The sequence below is a fragment of the Bubalus kerabau genome, chromosome 10, assembly GCF_029407905.1.
Source record: "Bubalus kerabau isolate K-KA32 ecotype Philippines breed swamp buffalo chromosome 10, PCC_UOA_SB_1v2, whole genome shotgun sequence".
Lineage (NCBI taxonomy): Eukaryota > Metazoa > Chordata > Mammalia > Artiodactyla > Bovidae > Bubalus > Bubalus kerabau.
Genome location: NC_073633.1, coordinates 65,188,742 through 65,206,633, shown reverse-complemented (window position 1 = coordinate 65,206,633; position 17,892 = coordinate 65,188,742). Strand labels below are relative to the sequence as shown.

At 39.8% G+C, this 17,892-nt stretch overlaps 1 protein-coding gene across 13 annotated transcripts in view; it reads right to left on the bottom strand.

The window, feature by feature from the left end:
- Positions 1–17,892, bottom strand: part of ATP8B4 (ATPase phospholipid transporting 8B4 (putative)) — a 345,053-nt gene that overhangs the window by 144,073 nt on the left and 183,088 nt on the right. For all 13 annotated transcript variants that reach the window (XM_055538002.1, XM_055538000.1, XM_055537998.1 and 10 more), the window contains one exon: positions 1,397–1,469. In XM_055538002.1, the coding sequence (XP_055393977.1) occupies positions 1,397–1,469 (73 nt within the window). The remainder of the gene's footprint in view (positions 1–1,396; positions 1,470–17,892) is intronic.

Genomic DNA, 17,892 nt, shown 5'->3' with positions numbered 1-17,892 from the left:
TTTAATTGAAGAATCATTGCTTTACAGTATTGTGTTGGTTTTTGCCAAACAACACGAATCAGCCATAGGTATAGATGTGTCCCCTCCCTCTTGAACCTGCCCCGCCACCTCCCTCCTCATCCCACCCCTCTAGGTTGTTACAGAGCCCCTGTTTGACTTCCCTGAGTCATACAGCAAATTCCTGTGAACTTTTTTTGAATGTCCTATTCACTGACTAGTTGCCTTAGCATGGGTTGCTCTCGAGAATCACTATACACAGAAAATGACTTAATGAAAGAAAACTGCTTCTGAAAGTGACTATTTAAGAGTCTCAACTGAGTAATTCTTATAAATAGATCTTGGAGCCATTTATTTTATCCTGTGGGAAAATGTCTCAGATTTAATGAAGAACACAACTTGATGAACAAAATGGTATTAACACAAAAATTTTCCTCACTAATCTAATATACATTTGACACAAAGACTATATAGAATTTTTAATCCTGTTCTGAATAGCTTTTATACATAGCCTTGCATTTAATATGATCTATAGTTAGTCACATATTTTAGTCTGAATTGATCCCTTGAATTTTATTAAGAGAACTGTAACCCAGGAATTTTGAAAACATAAATTATAGTGCATTTGAAAGACAAAGTAAAACCTCAAAAATAGCATTTAGTGAGAACATTCAATCAACATTTTCTGATTGTGATTATTCAGGAGAGAGCATTCATTTTCCTCTTTCCCTAGCTAGTCTTTTCTCCTAAAATCCTGCAAATTAACAGCATTAATTCTGTTGTTAAGGGACAGTATTCCAACTCTGCAGGAATAAACTATTTTTAAAGTATTCTGGAGCATTTTAAAAGCTGTTATTTACATCAAACGATTTTAAATCTTTTTATCTATTAGGTTAAAAGACCCAAAAGAAAATAACAAGGTGACAATCACTCAGCCTTGTCTGAATTATCATGTTATTGAAAGTAATTAATCAATATGTCCTTAAAAGTATCTTATAATTGAGACATTTTAATAATGCTTCTTGGTATTCCCTCCTTGCTGCTGCTGCTGCTGTTAAGTCACTTCAGTCGTGTCCAACTCTGTGTGACCCCAAAGATGGCAGCCACCAGGCTCCCCCATCCCTGGGATTCTCCAGGCAAGAACACTGGAGTGGGTTGCCATTTCCTTCTCCAAGGCAGGAAAGTGAAAAGTGAAAGTGAAGTTGCTCAGTGGTGTCCGACTCTTCGCGACCCCATGGACTGCAGCCTACCAGGTTCCTCCATCCATGGGATTTTCCAGGCAAGAGTACTGGAGTGGGGTGCCATTGCCTTCTACGATTCCCTCCTTAGTTATGCTAAATTAGTACAGATTTGCTGAATTAGCCTGAGATAAATTCTTTAAACAATACGAAATACTCACAGCAACAAATTGGTTATTTTCTAATTTAATGATGTCTCCCACTTTGACGTTCATCCATTTTTCATTCTGCAGTCTATGAACAAAAACAAAATTAATTTTTTTTTCAGGAATAGAGAAAAGAATCAAGAAAATGTATTCACAATATAGCATCATATGACAGAAGAAGCAAGTAAGACTTTTTTCCTAGAATGCTCAAAGAGCCTTGAATAACAAAGTCATTTACCTGAGTGATGTGGGAACTAGAGAGAGGTCAAAAGAGGTCAAGCAATTTGCCCAAAGACCCAGTGAGTTAGTTATCTCTAGAGCTAGACTCAAAATGCCTAACTCTTGGCGTGTACTCTTCCTACCACTCCATGGTGCCAGCTTTATACAGCAGCTATTAACTCTTACTTGCAGAACATTCAAAAACAAAAAAGCTCAGGGGGAAGGAAAGGAATAAATTTAGTCATTAATATTCTTTTCAAACTCTATGTTAATATGAAAACATCACGGCTGTTGTCTCAGAAGTCTGTTTAACTGGAGGCAATATATGAAGGAGATAGAGCAAGGGAGAGTAGTCCAGGGCAACAGCTAGAATGCAAGAGGAAAAGAACAAAAATTCTGAAAAGAACAAAAGCAGCAATCAATGACAAAAAAAAAAAAAAAAAAAAAAACTGAACAAGAAAGACCACCTACAAATCATCCACAGTATTCTGGCCAAAGGACAGGCTTGGTGGCATTCTAACAGCTAGGATGAACAGCTCAGAATTAAGAACATGGTCAAGATGTTACACTGTTTTCTTCGAGGTTCATGTATATAATGGAGTCCCAAGTCTACCTTCACCAGGTTCAAAGCGGTTTACGACAAAAAGCTGTTGTGTCTCATTGGTCAGGCCCCTCTCAACAAGTTAGGCAGACAGCCCATCTGGAAACACACCACCTGTGTGTATCCATGATGCTCTTTCTGAAGTTCTCTGAAATGTAAACCAGCTTTGTTTTCTGAGTTGGAAACCTTCATCACACCTCCTTCCCAGCAATTTCTTCTAGGAGAGAAGGCTGCGACAAGAAGGGCAGGTTTCCCAACAAGTTAAGGTGGGCAGATTAATTTCATTGTGAAGTTTTTGAAAAACAACCTAATTTACTTGTTTTATAGGCTGGAAAACAGTTTTAAATATTTATACAACTGTGAAATATACCTCACACTATCAACCCTGCTGGGTCATTTGGCTTAAACACTCCAAGAATTTCTCTTTAATACAGCTCCAAGTACATGTTGTTCTGGAAAGTTTTCAATTGAAGCATTTTCATCTCTAGCCAGAATTCATTCATTTTTCCAATACCATACTTTTCTGCACTTTATCTAGTTTAATGACAATGAGAGAATCTAGGAAGCCTTTAAATCTCATTTTATATCTTTTTACAGGTACGAATAGATTATGTGTTGGTCTGTTTCTCCTGGGGTATCTACTTTGAGGCATTAGTGACATGTCTCAGGAAACAGTATCTCAGATAAAATAAGACCAAGACAGAGACCGTGTCTTTATTTATGGAAACTGCACAGCTACTGAATTTCCCTGAAGTCTCTATTGAAAGTTCCTCTGCATCAAGAAGACGCTGAGAAGACACTAACTCTCTTTAGTAAACTCTTATTCCTCCTACCTGTATACTCTAAGCTCTAGGAAGGACCACAACCTACCTCTTCCACCCAAATGGAAAAGTCAAACCAAGTTAAAAGGAAACTCTATAGGATCTCTTATACATTTCAAAATATACATTTGAGAGTTAAGTAACAACAGTACAAACAAGAGTTAAGTAACAGATAAGTAACAACAGCCACTGTTTGGGGGGAATAGATCAAAACCTGAGTTTTCTTACTTAATTCTAACTTGTTTTTCTCTAGTGTATTAATATTTCCCCCCATAAAACCAAAGCAATTGGAAAAGATGCTTTTAAAAGTCTGGTGGTATCCATGGGAATTACTTGAATTAACTGCTACATTTGGAACAATAGTGGAATAAAGTCTCTAAGAAAACAATCTGTGGAGGCGGTCCTAAGATGGTGGAGGAATAGGACGGAGAGATCACTTTCTCCCCCACAAATCCATCAAAAGAACATTTGAACGCTGAGTAAATTCCACAAAACAACTTCTGAATGCCGGCAGAGGACATCAGGCACCCAGAAAAGCAGCCCATTGTCTTCAAAATGAGGTAGAAAAAAATATAAAAGACAAAAAGAGAGATAAAACAGGTAGGGATGGAGATCCGTCCTGGGAAGGGAGTCTTAAAAAAGAGAGAAGTTTCCAAACACCAGTAAACACTCTCACTGCTGAGTCTGTGGCAAGCCTTGGAACCACAGAAGGCAACATAATAGGGAGGAAAAATAAATAAATAATTAAAACCTACAGATTACGTGCTCAACGGTAACTCCCCCAGCGGAGAAGCAGCGCAGACGCCTGCATCCACCACTAGCAAGCGGGGGCTGGGCAGGGAGGCGCGGGCTGCATTGCTTAGAGTAAGGACCAGGCCTGAATGCCCTAAGGGCAATCTGAGGGAACTAACCTGGACTAGCAAACCAGACTGTGGGATAGCTACCAAGCGAAAAGCCCTAACCTAAGACAGGAATGGGAAGTCAAGAGTGCCTTAGAAAGCATCACTATCAACAAAGCTAGTGGAGGTGATGGAATTCCAGTTGAGCTATTTCAAATCCTGAAAGATGATGCTGTGAAAGTGCTGCACTCAATATGCCAGCAAATTTGGAAAACTCAGGAGTGACCAAAGGACTGGAAAAGGTTAGTTTTCATTCCAATCCCAAAGAAAGGCAATTCCACAGAATGCTCAAACTACCACACAATTGCACTCATCTCACACGCTAGTACAGAGAAGGCAATGGCACCCCACTCTAGTACTCTTGCCTGGAAAATAATATGGATGGAGGAGCCTGGTAGGCTGCAGTCCATGGGGTTGCTAAGAGTTGGACACAGCTGAGCAACTTCACGTTCACTTTTCACTTTCATGCATTGGAGAAGGAAATTGCAACCCACTCCAGTGTTCTTGCCTGGAGAATCCCAGGGATGGGAGAGCCTGGTGGGCTGCCATCTATGGGGTCGCAGAGTCAGACACAACTGAAGCGACTTAACAGCAGCAGCAGCACACGCTAGTAAAGTAATGCTCAAAATTCTACAAGCCAGGCTTCAGCAATACATAAACCGTGAACTTCCAGATGTTCAAGCTGGTTTTAGAAAAGGCAGAGGAACCAGAGATCAAATTTCCAACGTCCGCTGGATCATAGAAAAAGCAAGAGAGTTCCAGAAAAACATCTATTTCTGCTTTATTGACTATGCCAAAGCCTTTGACTGTGTGGATCACAATAAACTGTGGAAAATTCTGAAAGAGATGGGAATACCAGACCACCTGACCTGCCTCTTGAGAAATCTGTATGCAGGTCAGGAAGCAACAGTTAAACCTGGACATGGAACAACAGACTGGTTCCAAATAGGAAAAAGAGTATGTCAAGGCTGTATATTGTCACCTTGGTTATTTAACTTATATGCAGAGTACATCATGAGAAATGCTAGGCTGGAAGAAGCACAAGCTGGAATCAAGATTGCCGGGAGAAATATCAATAACCTCAGATATGCAGATGACACCACCCTTATGGCAGAAAGTGAAGAGGAACTCAAAAGCCTCTTGATTAAAGTGGAGAGTGAAAAAGTTGGCTTAAAACTCAACATTCAGAAAATGAAGATCATGGCATCTGGTCCCATCACTTCGTGGGAAATAGATGGGGAAACAGTGGACAGTGGCTGACTTCATTTTTTTGGGCTCCAAAATCACTGCAGATGGTGAATGCAGCCATGAAATTAAAAGATGCTTACTCCTTGGAAGGAAAGTTATGACCAACCTAGATAGCATATTCAAAAGCAGAGACATTACTTTGCCAACAAAGATCTGTCTAGTCAAGGCTATGGTTTTTCCAGTAGTCATGTATGGATGTGAGAGTTAGACTGTGAAGAAAGCTGAGTGCCAAAGAATTGATGCTTTTGAACTGTGGTGTTGGAGAAGGCCCTTGAGAGTCCCTTGGACTCCAAGGAGATCCAACCAGTTGATTCTAAAGGAGATCAGTCTGGGTGTTCTTTGGAAGGACTGATGCTAAAGCTGAAATTCCAAAACTGTGGCCACCTCATGCGAAGAGTCGACTCATTGGAAAAGACCCTGATGCTGGGAGGGATTGGGGGCAGGAGGAGAAGGGGACGACAGAGGATGAGATGGCTGGATGGCATCACAGACTCGATGGACATGAGTTTGAGTGAACTCCAGAAGTTGGTGATGGACAGGGAGGCCTGGCGTGCTGCGATTTATGCAGTCTCAAAGAGTCAGACATGACTGAGCGACTGAACTGAACTAAACTGAAGACACCATCAGGCCCGCTCACAGAACAAAGGACTGAGCAGAGCGAGCCGGCTGCAGACCATGCCCCTCCGCTGACAGGCAGCCAGAGCCGGAAGGGGGCAATCACAGCCCCAGAGAGGCATTATCTACCAAACTGCAAGCAGACTTCGTTGCTAACTAAGACTTCCTGGAATTCTGGACGGTCAACATCTGCCTAAGAAGGTGTGCCAGTTGTACCCCCAGAAACCCAGGCAGCAGGTACGGGGGAGGTGATAAGTCGCAGCAACTGCGCTTGCCAAACACCTGGTCACCTGAGATGCTTGGACCTGGGAAGGACACAAAACGCAGGCCCAACCAAGTCTGCACCTCTGAGGACTACCCGTGTACCTGAACCTGAGTGACTTTTACCTGGGAAGTGCATACAACCCAGGGCTGGGCTCAGACAGTTCTCAGCAGAGCACCTAGAGCCTAAGCAGTGTAGACAGGGAAAGCACACACGCCATGAGCGGGGGCAGGCCCAGTGTGGCCGAGACACTGCGAGCACATGCCCGTGTTATTTGTTTGCAGCATCCGTCCCTCCCCACAGCACGACTGAACAAGTGAGCCTGAAAAAGTGTTCACCACCAATCCCTGTGCCAGGGTGGAAATTAGACACTGAAGAGACCAGCAAACAGAAGAAGCTAAAACAGAGGGAACCTCCTTGAAAGTGACAGGTGCAGTAGGTTAAAACCCTGTGGTTAGCACCGACTACACAGGAAGGGGCCTACGAATTTTGAGAAATATAAGCCAGATCAAGGAACTATTCAAAAATGAACTGACCCCACACTGCCCACAACACCATCAGAGACAGTCCTAGATATATTTTTACTATTTTTACTATCATTCTTTATTTTTTTTTAAATTTTTAAGTCCTCTGTTACTCCTTTAATTTTCATTTTTATAACCTACTATTACTTGGCAAAAAAAAAAAAAAAAAGACCCTATTTTTTAAAGCAAACTTCATATATATAAATTTTATAATTTTTGTGACTTTGTTGTTTTTTTTTTCTTTAATATTGTATTTTTGAAAATCCAACCTCTACTCTAGATTTTTAATCTTTGCTTTTTGGTATTTGTTATCAACTTTGTACCTTTAAGAACCCAATCTTCAGTACCCATTTTTACTTGGCAGCGAGATTACTGGCTGGATTGCTCTCTCCCCCTCTGAACTCTCCTTTTTCTCCACCAGGTTGCCTCTATCTCCTCCCTCGCCCTTCTCTTCTCTACCCAACTCTGTGAATCTCTTTGTGTGTTCTGGACAGTGGAGAACACTTAGGGAACTGATTACTGGCTGGATCTGTCTCTCTCCTTTTGATTTCCCCCTTTATCCTCCTGGCCACCTCTGTCTCCTTCCTCCCTCTTCTGTTCTCTGTATAACTCCGTGAACATCTCTGAGCGGTCCAGACTGTGGAGTGCACATAAGGAAGTGATTACTGGCTAGCTTGCTCTCTCCTCTTTTGATTCCACCTCATCTCATCCTGGTCTATCTCCCTCCTCCCTCTTCTCTTCTCCATGTAACTCTGTGAACCTCTCTGGGTGTCCCTCACTGTGGAGAAACTTTTCATCTTTAACTTAGATGTTTTATCAACGGTGCTGTACAGATGGAGAAGTCTTGAGGCTCCTGTAAAAATAAGACTGAAAACCAGAAGCAGGAGGCTTAAGTCCAAATCCTGAGAACACCAGAGAACTCCTGACTCCAGGGAACATTAATAGACAGGAGCTCATCAAATGCATCCAAACCTACACTGAAACCAAGCACCACCCAAGGGCCAACAAGTTCCAGAGCAAGACATACCACGCAAATTCCCCAGCAACACAGGAACACTGCCCTGAGCTTTAATATACAGGCTGCCCAAAGTCACCCCCAAACCATAGACATCTCATAACTCATTACTGGACACTTCATTGCACTCCAGAGAGAAGAAATCCAGCTTCACCCACCAGAACACCAACACAAGCTTCCCTAACCAGGAAACCTTGACAAGCCACCCGTACAACCCCACCCACAGCGAGGAAACTCCACAATAAAGAGAACTCCGCAAACTGCCAGAATACAGAAAGGCCACCCCAAACTCAGCAATATAAACAAGATGAAGAGACAGAGGAATACTCAGCAGGTAAAATAACACAATAAATGCCCACCAAACCAAACAAAAGAGGAAGAGATAGGGAGTCTACCCGATAAAGAATTCCAAATAATGTTAGTGAAAATGATCCAAAATCTTGAAAACAAAATGGAATCACAGATAAACAGCCTGGAGACAAGGATTTAGAAGATGCAAGAAAGGTTTAACAAGGACCTAGAAGAAATAAAAAAGAGTCAATATATAATGAATAATGTAATAAATGAGATCAAAAACATTCTGGAGGCAACAAATAGTAGAATAACAGAGGCAGAAGATAGGATTAGTGAGGTAGAAGATAGAATGGTAGAAATAAATGAATCAGAGAGGAAAAAAGAAAAATGAATTAAAAGAAATGAGGACAATCTCAGAGACCTCTGGGACAATGTTAAACGCCCCAACATTCAAATCATAGGAGTCCCAGAAGAAGTCAAAAAGAAAGACAATGAGAAAATACTTGAGGAGATAATCATTGAAAACTTCCCTAAAATGGGGAAGGAAAAAAATCATCCAAGTCCAAGAAACACAGCGAGTCCCAAACAGGATAAACCCAAGGCAAAACACTCCAAGACACATATTAATCAAATTAACAAAGATCAAACACAAAGAACAAATATTAAAAGCAGCAAGGGAAAAACAACAAATAACATACAAGGGGATCCCCATAAGGATAACAGCTGATCTTTCAATAGAAACTCTTCAGGCTAGGAGGGAATGGCAGGACATTCTTAAAGTGATGAAAGAAAATAACCTACAGCCAGAATTACTGTACCCAGCAAGGATCTCATTCAAATATGAATGAGAAATCAAAAGCTTTACAGACAAGCAAAAGCTGAGAGAAGTCAGCACCACCAAACCAGATCTCCAACAAATGCTAAATATCTTCTCTAGACAAGAAACACAAAAAGGGTGTATAAATTCGAACCCAAAACAATAAAGCAAATGACAACAGGATCATACTTATCAATAATTACCTTCAACGTAAATGGGTTGAATACCCCAACCAAAAGACAAAGACTGGCTGAATGGATACAAAAACAAGACCCCTATATATGTTGTCTACAAGAGAGCCACCTCAAAACAAGGGACACACACAGACTGAAACTGAAGGGCTGGAAAAAGATATTCCACGCAAATAGAGACCAAAAGAAAGCAGGAGTAGCAATACTCATATCAGATAAAATAGACTTTAAAACAAAGCTGTGAAAAGAGACAAAGAAGGACACTATATAATGATCAAAGGATCAATCCAAGAAGAAGACATAACAATTATAAATATATATGCAGCCAACATAGGAGCACTGCAATATGTAAGACAAATGCTAAAAGTATGAAAGGGGAAATTAACAATAACACAATAATAGTGGGAGACCTCTGTACCCCACTCACACCTATGGATAGATCAACTAAACAGAAAATTAACAAGGAAACACAAACTTTAAATGATACAATAGACCAGTTAGATCTAATTGATATCTATATGACATTTCACCCCAAAACAATGAATTTCACCTTTTTCTCAATTGCACATGGAACCTTCTCCAGGATAGATCACAGCCTGGGCCATAAATCTAGCCTTGCTAAATTCAAAAAAATTGAAATCATTCCAAGCATCTTTTCTGACCACAATGCAGTAAGATTAGATCTCAATTACAGGAGAAAAACTATTAAAAATTCCAACATATGGAGGCGGAGCAACATGCTGCTGAATAACCAACAAATCACAGAAGAAATCAAAAAAGAAAACAAAATATGCATAGAAACAAATGAAAATGAAAACACAACAACCCAAAACCTGTGGGACACTGTAAAAGCAGTCCTAAGGGGAAGGTTCATAGCAATGCAGGCATACCTCAAGAAACAAGAAAAAAGTCCAATAAATAACCTAACTCTACACCTAAAGCAACTAGAAAAGGAAGACATGAAGAACCCCAGGGTCAGTAGAAGGAAAGAAATCTTAAAAATTAGGGCAGAAATAAATGCAAAAGAAACTGAAGAAACCATAGCAAAAATCAACAAAGCCAAAAGCTGGTTATTTGAGAGGATAAATAAAATTGACAAACCATTAGCCAGACTCATCAAGAAACAAAGGGAGAAAAATCAAATCAATAAAATTAGAAATGAAAATGGAGAGATCACAACAGATAACACAGAAATACAAAGGATCATAAGAGACTACTATCAGCAACTATATGCCAATAAAATGGACAACTTGGAAGAAATGGACAAATTCTTAGAAAAGTATAACTTTTCAAACTGAACCAGGAAGAAATAGAAAATCTTAACAGACCCATCACAAGCACAGAAATTGAAACTGTGATCAGAAATCTTCCGGCAAACAAAAGCCCAGGTCCAGACGGCTTCACAGCTGAATTCTACCAAAAATTCAGAGAAGAGCTAACACCTATCCTACTCAAACTCTTCCAGAAAATTGCACAGGAAGGTAAACTTCCAAACTCATTCCATGAGGCTACCATCACCCTAATACCAAAACCTGACAAAGATGCCACAAAAAAGAAAACTACAGGCCAATATCACTGATGAACATAGATGAAAAAATCCTTAAAAAATTCTAGCAATCAGAATCCAACAACACATTAAACAGATCATACACCACGACCAAGTGAGCTTTATCCCAGGGATGCAAGGATTCTTCAATATCCACAAATCAATCAATGTAATATACCACATTAACAAATTGAAAAATAAAAGCCATATGATTATCTCAATAGATGCAGAGAAAGCCTTTGACAAGATTCAACATCCATTTATGATAAAAACTCTCCAGAAAGCAGGAGTAGAAGGAACATACCTCAACATAATAAAAGCTATATATGACAAATCCACCAGAAAAGGCAATGGCACCCCACTCCAGTACTCTTGCCTGGAAAATCCATGGACGGAGGAGCCTGGTAGGCTGCAGTCCATGGGGTCACAAAGAGTCGGGCACAACTGAATGACTTCACTTTCACTTTTCACTTTCATTCATTGGAGAAGGAAATGGCAACCCACTCCAGTGTTATTGCCTGGAGAATCCCAGGGACAGGGGAGCCTGGTGGGCTGCCGTCTATAGGGTCGCACAGAGTTGGACACGACTGAAGTGACTTAGCAGCGGCAGCAGCATGACAAATCCACAGCAAACATATCCTCAATGCTGAAAAATTGAAAGCATTTCCCCTAAAGTCAGGAACAAGACAAGGGTGCCCACTTTCACCACTACAATTCAACATAGTTTTGGAAGTTTTGGCCACAGCAATCAGAGCAGAAAAAGAAATAAAAGGAATCCAAGTTGGAAAAGAAGAAGTAAAACTCTCACTCTTTGCAGATGACATGATCCTCTACCTAGAAAACCCTAAAGACTCCACCAGAAAATTACTAAAGCTAATCAAAAAAATACAGTAAAGTTGCAGGATATAAAATCAGCACACAGAAATCCCTTGCATTCCTATACACTAATAATGAGAAAACAGAAAGAGAAATTAAGGAAACAATTCCATTCACCATTGCAACAAAAAGAATAAAATACTTTGGAATATATCTACCTAAAGAAACTAAAGACCTATATATAGAAAACTATAAAACACTGGTAAAAGAAATCAAAGAGGACACTAATAGATGGAGAAATATACCGTGTCCATGGATTGGAAGAATCAATATAGTGAAAATGAGTATACTACCCAAAGCAATCTTTAGATTCAATGCAATCTCTATCAAGCTACCAACGGTATTTTTCACAGAGCTAGAACAAATAATTTCACAATCTGTATGGAAATACAAAAAACCTCAAATAGCCAAAGCAATCTTGAGAAAGAAGAATGGAACTGGAGGATCAACCTGCCTGACTTCAGGCTCTTACTACAAAGCTACAGTCATCAAGACAGAATGGTACTGGCACAAAGACAGAAATATAGATCAATGAAACAAAATAGAAAGCCCAGAGATAAACCCTCGTACCTATGGACACCTTATCTTTGACAAAGGAGGCAGAAATATACAATGGAGAAAAGACAATCTCTTTAACAAGTGGTGCTGGGAAAACTGGTCAACCACTTGTAAAAGAATGAAACTAGAACACTTTCTAACACCATACACAAAAATAAACTCAAAATGGATTAAAGATCTAAATGTAAGACCAGAAACTATACAACACCTAGAGGAGAACATAGGCAAAACACTGTCTGACATACATCACAGCAGGATCCTCTATGACCCATCTCCAAGAATATTGGAAATAAAAGCAAAAATAATCAAATGGGGCCTAATTAAAATTAAAAGCTTCTGCACATCAAAGGAAACAATAAGCAAGGTGAAAAGACAGCCTTCAGAATGGGAGAAAATAGCAAATAAAGCAAGTGACAAAGAATTCAAAAATATACAAGCAACTCCTGAAGCTCAATACCAGAAAAATAAATGACCCAATCAAAAAATGGGCCAAAGAACTAAACAGACATTTCTCCAAAGAAGACATATGGCTAACAAACACATGAAAAGATGTTCAACATCACTCATTATCAGAGAAATGCAAATCAAAACCACTATGAGGGTACCATTTCATGCCAGTCAGAGTGGCTGTGATCCAAAAGTCTACAAGCAATAAATGCTGGAGAGGGTGTGGAGAAAAGGGAACCCTCTTAAACTGTTGGTGAGAATGCAAACTAGTACAGCCACTATGGAGAACAGTGTGAAGATTCCTTAAAAAACTGGAAATAGAACTGCCATACGACCCAGCAATCCCACTACTGGGCATACACACTGAGGAAACCAGAAGGGAAAGAGACACGTGTACCCCAATCTTCATCGCAGCACTGTTTATAAGAGCCAGGACGTGGAAGCAACCTAGATGTCCATCAGCAGACGAATGGATAAGCAAGCTGTGGTACATATACACAATGGAGTATTACTCAGCCATTAAAAAGAATACAGTTGAATCAGTTCTAATGAGGTGGATGAAACTGGAGCCTATTATACAGAGTGAAGTAAGCCAGAAAGAAAAACACCAATACAGTATACTAACGCATATACATGGAATTTAGAAAGATGGTAACGATAACCCTGTATGCAAGATAGCAAAAGAGACACAGATGTATAGAACAGTCTTTTGGATTCTGTGGGAGAGGGTGAGGGTGGGATGATTTGGGAGAATGGCACTGAAACATGTATAATATCATATGTGAAATGAATCTCCAGTCCAGTTTGGTGCATAATATAGGATGCTTGGGGCTGGTGCTGGGATGACCCAGAGGGATGGTATGGGGAGGGAGGTGGGAGGGGGGTTCAGGATGGGGAACACGTGTACACCTGTGGCAGATTCATGTTGATATATGGCAAAACCAATACAATATTGTAAAGTAATTAGCCTCCAATTAAAATAAATAAATTTAAAAAAAAGAAAACAACCTGCAAAATCCCAAGGCATGCAAAGAATCCCTGATAATGAAAAATCTGATATGCTCAATATGGATTCCTACTGGGAAAATAAAGCAGAAAGAAAAAGGGGAGAAAATCTCTCTCCTCATGCTAGATCATTGTGCTCATTCTCCTCTGACCCACACACCCCTATTTGTATTTTACCCTCTACTCTCTAACTTATTAAATATTTCCAAAAATAATAAAACACTTAGAATCAGTTATCTGACCATTCTCTACAAAGATTTGACCATTAGTCTGCTAATGTCATCCAACAGGCCAAAAAAGCAGAAAATATTAATAATACCTATATGAACTCAGTCTGCCTTAGTTTATCTTACTCTACTTCTTTTCTCTCTTGCCACCTGTCTGCCCTCTTCCCAGAACACGTACCTTGGAGCGCCTCTTTCCAAAAAGGCCCCTTTGTAACTCCAGATACCTCCGAACACCTACTCTTGTCCTTGGTCACCTATCCATCTCCACCTATCCCTATGCAAAGTCCTTCCCTAAGAAGCAGCACTCCAAACACTTGGCTTCCAAAGTCTATGACAAACAGCATTTGAATCGTAAAAACTTTCTGGGATGTGCATGTACACATTTCACAGGATATAATATAACCTCTGTGACCAATGAGCTACAGAGAACACCAGGCGACAATGTCATCTGACACAAAATTTTTCTGAACTTGAAACAAAATATTGTTTTGAAGGTACACAATCATTGGAGATATTTCCTCGAAACAATTATTATCCAAAACTAATTACCAATATGACACAAAAAACAGCAAGTGGTATTCTTTGAATGTTGACCCTGACCCTAGCACTATTCAGCTACTTCATCAATAACCGACACAACACCACATTTGTCAGATTTGCAGATGGCCTCCTACCAAGAAGAGAGCATAACCCTTACAAAGATGATTATGATAGAAAGTTACAACTTGGGACTTCCTTGGCGATCTAGAGGTTAAGCCTTCATCTTCCAAAGCAGGGGGTGCAGGTTTGATCCCTGGTCAGGGAGGTAAGATCCCATATGCCCCAGGGTAAAAAACAAAACAAAACAAAAAAACATAAAACGGAAGTAATATTGTAACAAATGTAATAAAGACTTCAAAATTTGTTTTGGTCCACATCAAACAAATTCCTTAAAAAAAAAAAAAAAAAAAGTTATGACTTGAAGAGGCTACCAGAAACTGAACCAAGAAGAGAAGGAAGAAGTACAGACCATTATCTTGCAGAGGAGAAAGTAATGTTCTACAGTGTAATTAGGGTCATGAAAAAAAAAAAGGGCCTGGAGACATTAGTAATCCATAAGTTCTTGGTTAAGCCTCTCATTTGAATATATATCTACAGAACAATCAATATGTATAATACAATCAGAGGAGTTTCTTAATTTTATTTACTATTCTTTCTTACCAGGTAATTATAACTGCACTTAACTAGGACCTCAGAGTACACTGCAATGAGCACTAAGGATCATAACTATAGAAGTACCAAACCTACTAACAAGTATAAACAGATAAAGATCTGCAAAGGAATTTAAATTGAATATATTTTAAATCCCACCATATTTTCTTTTCCTACCCACTACCACTGACCACACAACATCAAAGACATATCAAGGGATGGAGGGACAGATAGGAAAATTTCCTTTAAAGCTCATCTTCAAAATATTTCTAGACTTCTTCTAAGATTTTGGTTGGTATGGTCATTTCATTTTGTCATCATCCTGACACAATAAAACGGACATTCCCTGACTCTATGTGTGGTGCAGCTGCTCTCAAGGCTCATGTTGGAAGCAAGTGTGCATCACAGCTCCGTGAAGGGAAAAACAGGATGACCTTTTGCACTGTGACAATGACACTTGGCTCCACAGACTCGGTATTTTTAAACTTTGCTTTTACGTTTGTCAAGAAAAACCCTCCCATTTTAAGAGAGGATTTGCAGTATACAAACACTCTGAAAGCAAGTTAATTCATTGTCCTGAATCAAGAAATTCCAAGGTTTTTAAATATGCTTCAGTATCACAGAATTGCTTCAGGTTTTGAAACTGACATAATTCGAAAACAGTTACAGTAATAAGTTAGGCTTTACCTTATAAGCCCAAAGCCAATCACCACATAATAAGCCAAACTTCAAGATAAGAACTCATAAAATTTAAATTCTAAAGGTGCCATAGAAGATATGGCATTAAACTGTCACAGAATAATGACTAGAATTATTTTGAGGAAAGAAGTTTTAAAAATATACCCACTAGCTCTATATCTACTCTCAGAACATCAGAGAATCTGAGTTCTGAGAGAAGGTGATGAGAGATAATCACAGTATTGAATAATTATTGATAAATTGGCCTAAACCTAATTCTTCCTTTTTTAAAAAATGTTTATTTGGCTGTACCAGGTCTTAGTCACAGCATGCAGGGTCTTCGATCTGGCATGTGGGATCTTTAGTTGCATCATGCAAACTCTTTGTTCTGTCATGTGGGATCTAGTTCCCTGACCAGGATTCAAACCTGGGCCTCCTGCATTGGGAGGGCAGAGTCTTAGCCACTTTACCACCAGGGAAGTCCCTGAATCTGCTTCTTTCTGATGAGGCATAGCATACTAAGAGTTGTTATGATTTGCTGAGAAACTGCCTGAAGAAATGAGAGTGAGACAGCACCTACCATTCTCCAGGTCACTGAACTGTTAACACCAGAGGCTAGAAATCACCTGTTTACCTTGAGCAAGATCCCAAGTCCATTGCTGAAGCTTAAGGGACAGAAAGAGGAGATCTTCATTGGTCTCTTCAAAGCTCCTGTCATCCTTTCCACAATCTAATGCCCATGAGCAACACAGATTATCCTGAAAAGACTTCCTCAAAAACTTTGTTGTGGTACTACATAGAGAAGATAATAAAGAAGGCCTGTGTAATTGACTTCATCTAATTAACCAAACAATCCACGTGAACTTGGTTTCTTCCTTAATCTCAAGCCCATGTCAGCTCTGTAACATACAAAAGCATTCCTCTGCTCATACCGACTTTGTTTTATTCACTACTGTATCCTTGTGTGTGTTAGTTGCTCAATTGTGCCCAACTCTTTGCAAACCTATGGACGGTAGTTTCCCAGGCTCCTCTGTCCATGCAATTCTCCCAGCAAGAATACTGGAGTGGGTTGCTATTCCCTTCTCCAGGGGATCTTCCCAACTCAGGGATTGAACCTGGGTCTCCTGCATTGCAGGCAGATTCTTTATCACTGCACCACCAGAACCTAGAATAATGCTTAGTTTATAGTAGGCACTCAGTATTTGTTGAATGAATAAGTAAATTAATAACTATAGAATCATTACTTCTAAAAACGTTTGCTGATGATAGCATTTCCCTGAATGTCTAATAAGAACTATAGCAACGAACAATTTATTTAAGGCTTCCAGGGACTGTGTTGGTCCCTCAATGTACAGGGTTGCCAAATAAAAATAAGTGTGTGAGTGCTCTGTCATTCAGTTGCGTCTGACTCTTTGCCACTCCACTGACAGTAGCCCACCAGGCTCCTCTGTCCATGGGATTTCCCAGGCAAGAATAATGGGGTGGGTTGCCATTTCCTTCTCCTGTGGATTTTTCTGAGCCAGGGACCAAATCTGAGCCTCCTGCATCTCCTGCATTGGCAGGTGGATTCTTTACCACTGAGCCACATCCAATTAAATTTGAATTTAAGATAACAAATAATGTTTTAGTTTAAGTGTGTCCCATGCAACATTTTGGATATAGTTATATTCAAATGTTGTCATTGTTTATCTGCATTTCAAATTTAACTGGAGGGCCTATATTTTGCTACATCTAGCAACACTGGATGGAGAAGGCAATGGCACCCCACTCCGGTACTCTTGCCTGGAAAATCCCATGGATGGAGGAGCCTGGTAGGCTGCAGTCTGTGGGGTCGCTAAGAGTCGGACACGACTGAGCGACTTCGCTTTCACTTTTCACTTTCATGCATTGGAGAAGGAAATGGCAACCCACTCCAGTGTTATTGTCTGGAGAATCCCAGGGACGGGGGAGCCTGGTGGCTGCCGTCTATGGGGTCACACAGAGTCGGACATGACTGAAGTGACTTAGCATAGCATAGCATAGCAACACTGGATAGTATCTTATTTCTTTTTTAATCCTCCCAGCAGCCCTAAGAGATAGGTACTATTGCTACTCCCATTTTATTAACTTTACTCAGAAAAAAAGCTGAAATTCATAGAGACTGGGACACTTGCCCTAGTCTTCAACATCTATCAAAAATTCAAATACCCACATACTTTGACATTCTACTTTCAAATACCCACATACTTTGACATTCTACTTTAAAAAACTAATCATACCAATGCTCAAAGATGGATATAAAAGGATTTTTTTCAATATTTACTTGTAATAGCAATGTATGAGAAACCATAAGTGCCCATCAATAAGAATGTTAGAAATACCAGGATACATCTATCCTATCATGCCTCATCTTCTCACTGGAATACAGTGCAACCACTAAAAAAAAAAAAAAATAGATCTATACGTGGTAATGTGAAATACCCTCTAAGTTACATTAT